The sequence below is a fragment of the Pezoporus flaviventris genome, unplaced genomic scaffold (genome assembly GCF_033815535.1).
Source record: "Pezoporus flaviventris isolate CSIRO_AGI_PZ_B2104156 unplaced genomic scaffold, CSIRO_AGI_Pfla_v1 ptg000116l, whole genome shotgun sequence".
In the NCBI taxonomy this organism is placed as follows: domain Eukaryota; kingdom Metazoa; phylum Chordata; class Aves; order Psittaciformes; family Psittacidae; genus Pezoporus; species Pezoporus flaviventris.
The window spans coordinates 676,431-680,354 of record NW_026892664.1 but is presented as its reverse complement, the minus strand read 5'-3'; the positions used below and the strand labels follow the sequence as shown (position 1 = coordinate 680,354).

The 3,924-nt window shown below is 53.4% G+C and overlaps 1 protein-coding gene across 1 annotated transcript; it reads right to left on the bottom strand.

Annotated features, from left to right (window-relative positions):
- Positions 1–371: 371 nt before the first annotated feature.
- On the bottom strand, positions 372–1,556 carry LOC133282151 (olfactory receptor 14C36-like). The gene has a single exon (XM_061478226.1). It carries the CDS (start codon positions 1,534–1,536, stop codon positions 559–561), a length of 978 nt encoding a protein of 325 aa, XP_061334210.1. The 5' UTR covers positions 1,537–1,556; the 3' UTR covers positions 372–558.
- Between the last annotated feature and the right edge of the window lie 2,368 nt (positions 1,557–3,924).

Here is a 3,924-nt window from a genome sequence, read left to right as displayed (position 1 = left end):
CGTGCTCCTGCTCATACGGCCCACGATGCTGCTGTCCTCCCTTGCTGCCTCCTGTCCTGCTCCTGCCCACCCAGACCTTTCCCCTGGGCTGTTCTCAGCCAGGCAGCCGTAGCCTGTGCCATTGCTGGGGAGCTCCCTGCAGGGCCCCCTGTGTTCCCTGCTCCCCTGCCCAGGACACCCTGAGAGCTCTGCACCCCCCCCCCCATGCCATCCCATCTCCCCACACCAGCACAACAGCCCCAGGCCCTTGGGCTCCCCCAGAGCTCTTCCTGCTGCAGGCACAGAGCAGCCATTCCAGAGCTGGTGCAGCCAGAAAGCTGCTTTCATTCCCCTTCATTCCTGACATGTGAGGACGTATCACAGAGAAGAAGTTGCTGCAGGATCATTTATTTCCCTTAAATACAGTCAGAGACCAGAGTGACACAAAGTCTGTGGGTCACATAACATGAGTGGTAACTTAATTAGGAGGAGATGAAAACTGACATTTCTATGAAGACAACATCATCACAGATTGAAATAGGAAAACAAATGTAAAGCAGGAAAGACAGACATGGCCTGTCATGACCCACACTGGAAACCCTTTCCAGGGTAAAGCAAGCAGCGTATACCTGCTGAAACACATCTGGTCACCAGCTTCCTCACAGCATTCTTCAGCTCCTGGTTCCTCAGGCTGTAGATGAGGGGATTCACTGCTGGAGGCACCACCGAGTACAGCACTGACACCACCAGATCCAGGGATGGGGAGGAGATGGAGGGGGGCTTCAGGTCGGCAAATGTGCCAGTGCTGAGAAGCAGGGAAAGCACAGCCAGGTGAGGGAGGCACGTGGAAAAGGCTTTGTGGCGTCCCTGCTCAGAGGGCATCCTCAGCACGGCCCTGAAGATCTGCACATAGGACCCCACAATGAAAACAAAACAGCCAACAGCAATCAGGACACCAACCACAAGAAGCGCAAATTCCCTGAGGTAGGAGCGTGAGCAGGAGAGCTTGAGGATCTGGGGGATTTCACAGAAGAACTGCTCCACAGCATTGCCTCGGCACAGGGGCAGTGAAAATGTATTGGCTGTGTGCAGCAGAGCACTGAGAAAGCCACTGCCCCAGGCAGCTGCTGCCAGGTGGACACAAGCTCTGCTGCCCAGGAGGGTCCCATAGTGCAGGGGCTTGCAGATGGCCACGTAGCGGTCGTAGGACATGACAGTGAGGAGAAAATACTCTGCTGAAATGAAAAAGGCAAAGAAAAAGAGCTGTGCAGCACAGCCTGTGTAGGAGATGGCCCTGGTGTCCCAGAGGGAATTGGCCATGGATTTGGGGACAGTGGTGGAGATGCAGCCCAGGTCCAGCAGGGAGAGGTTGAGGAGGAAGAAGTACATGGGGGTGTGGAGGCGCTGGTCGCAGGCTGTGCTGGTGATGATGAGGCCGTTGCCCAGGAGCGCAGCCAGGGAGATGCCCAGGAAGAGCCAGAAGTGGCAGAGCTGCAGCTCCCGCGTGTGTGCGAATGGCAGGAGGAGGAAGTGGGTGATGGAGCTGCCGTTGGACATCTGCTGCCTCTGGGCATGGGGCAGTGTCCGCGGAGAAAAAGGCAGTGACAGGTCAGGACAGGAGGGATGTCAGATACAGAAGTTCAGTTTACACATTCACAACTGAGCACATTTTAGCAGGAGAGAAGAGGTTCAGCGTCGTCGCCAGTCATGTCATTACACTGCTGAGGCTTCTTCCTAGGTACAATCAGAAGAGCATTGCATCAGTCCAAAAGTCTCAGTTCTTTGCAGAACCAAGAGAGCTGCAGTGTCCATCAGTCCTCTCCCACTTGCTCTGTGCTCAAACTTGCACTGCCTGTAAGGTGCCTTCACACACAAATTGATCTTAAGAACTCCCACAAACATCTGTCCTGAGCTGAGACCAGGGGCGCCCGATTTCAAAGGGCAGACCACAGAGATCTCACACTGAGAAGCAAAGGGCTGTGGGCAGCAGAGCACGGCCAGCAGCCACTTCCAGTGCCAGACCCCAAGAGAGCTGCCTGAACGCACCCTCCCCAGGGCTGGGCTGCACTTTCAACCCACTCCCTGCCCATGTCTCTGCTGCCTGGAGCTGTCCCTGCCAGGAGCTGCTGCTCTGTGCCCACCTCTGCTCCCTCTCAGTGCTCCCAGAGCCCATGCCATGGGCTGTGTGCTCAGCTCTGCCCTGCACACCCCTGCCTGTGCAGGGGCTCAGGAGCAGCTCATACAAACCCTCGCAAGACTCTCGGTGCCTCCCTCAAAGCAGAGAAGTAAATTCCCAGCTCCCACTGCCCAACCTGCCCACCAAGAGGGAAAAACATCAAAGCTCAGCATCCTTCCCTATCAGGTAAATGATGCCTCAGTGTCTTTCAGAGGGACCCTCTGAAGAAGTGCTCAGATTGAAGGCAGATTGGAGCAGCGTCACCCACCCAGCACTTCCCTTCTCTGCCAGGGGCTGTTCCCTTCCCCTCAGCTCCCCCTGAGCTCCATGGGGAGCTCCCAGGCAGGCCGAGTGCTGACCCTGCAGGCAGCAGAGTCCCTGCCCCTGCACACAGCCTTTGGGCTGCAGGGATCCTGCTGCAAGGGCAGCGCTGGGCACCCCTGGCTGCACACCCACATTCACACCCTGCAGCCAGCCCCGGGACAAGGGACCTGCCTTGTCCTGTCCCTGCATGGTGCAGGGGAAGCCCTGCTCTGCAGCACATCCTCCTCCTTATCTACAGAGAGAAACTGCAGCTGCATTGCCCTGCACCCAGTGCCTTACCACAAACAGGGCTGGGAAGGTTTCTCCTTCAGAAGGTTCCTCCTCCTCCTCCTCAGCATCCTCCACTGCCAAGTGCCTTTAAGCTCCCTGTGTCTCACAGGTCTCCCCTCGGTCTCAGCTCAGCAGCAGAGGCCCAGCTCAAGGTGGCTCTGCCTCTGCCCCACTGGGCTCCTTCCAGGGCTCCCTGGGGCTCCAGGGAAACACCATGGGAAACAGCCTGATGATACAAAGATTTAAGGCTAAAAATCTTTGTTTCCTACAATCAATCAATTAATTTGAAAATGGCCCTTTGAGAACATCGAATCCAACCATTAACCTATCTCTGTGAAGTCCACACACTGAGCATGAGAACATCTCTGGTAGGATACCCTGTTTGGATGGTCAGCAACAGCAACTGGGGCTTTAAAGTTGAATTTTACATCCCACCTTAATTTCTCTAATTTATATCCTATTCTGTTTGTTGTTAAACATTCTGCTATACATTAGAGCATAGAAATCAGCTGGACAAGTTATGTTGATGCAGAAACCTGTCCATATATACTTTTCACTGCACCAAGGGCAGCTTTAGCATAGGGATGCATCTAGATCTGTGCACAGCCATCTAGCTCCATCTCAGCGGGTTGTGTTAGGTTGGATATTTAACTGCAGATGCGTGTATATTAGCTTCAGTGATCAAGTGCTGTTAGAAATCCTGTGATTGAGTTTACAAATGCAAACTGCTGCTAGCTGGCATTTGTGATCCTTTAGATGAATACCAGGCCTGAGACTAAGATGGAATCCAGCTGCACGCAGACTGCTCTCAGAGAGGGATCTTAGAAAGCAAAGAGATCCAATCTGAACCTCGTGACTCAACAAGAGGGTCTCCCTTATTCCTTTCTGTTTGCAGTTTCTATACACATGATTTCAGTTCAATGCTGTATAAATCACTTGAATCCAGTCCTGGATAAATCCTTGCCAGGTCTGACACAATCTCTTTTTGTAGATGGCGGAGTGGGGCCTCGCCACCAAATCCTGAGGAATCCTGCTTTTAGAAATTCACATTAAAATCACTTTTGCTGGTATGTGTGGAAGTGATTTTTTCAGCAATCCTAAACAGTTTCACAAGAGGCATGGGGGATTTCTCTGGGAAACACGTTCCAGTGTCTCACCACCCTCACCAGAAAGAA

Excerpts from the sequence above, each read along its gene's own strand:
- LOC133282151 (XM_061478226.1), bottom strand. The coding sequence starts at position 1,536 with ATGTCCAACGGCAGCTCCATCACCCACTTCCTCCTCCTGCCATTCGCA.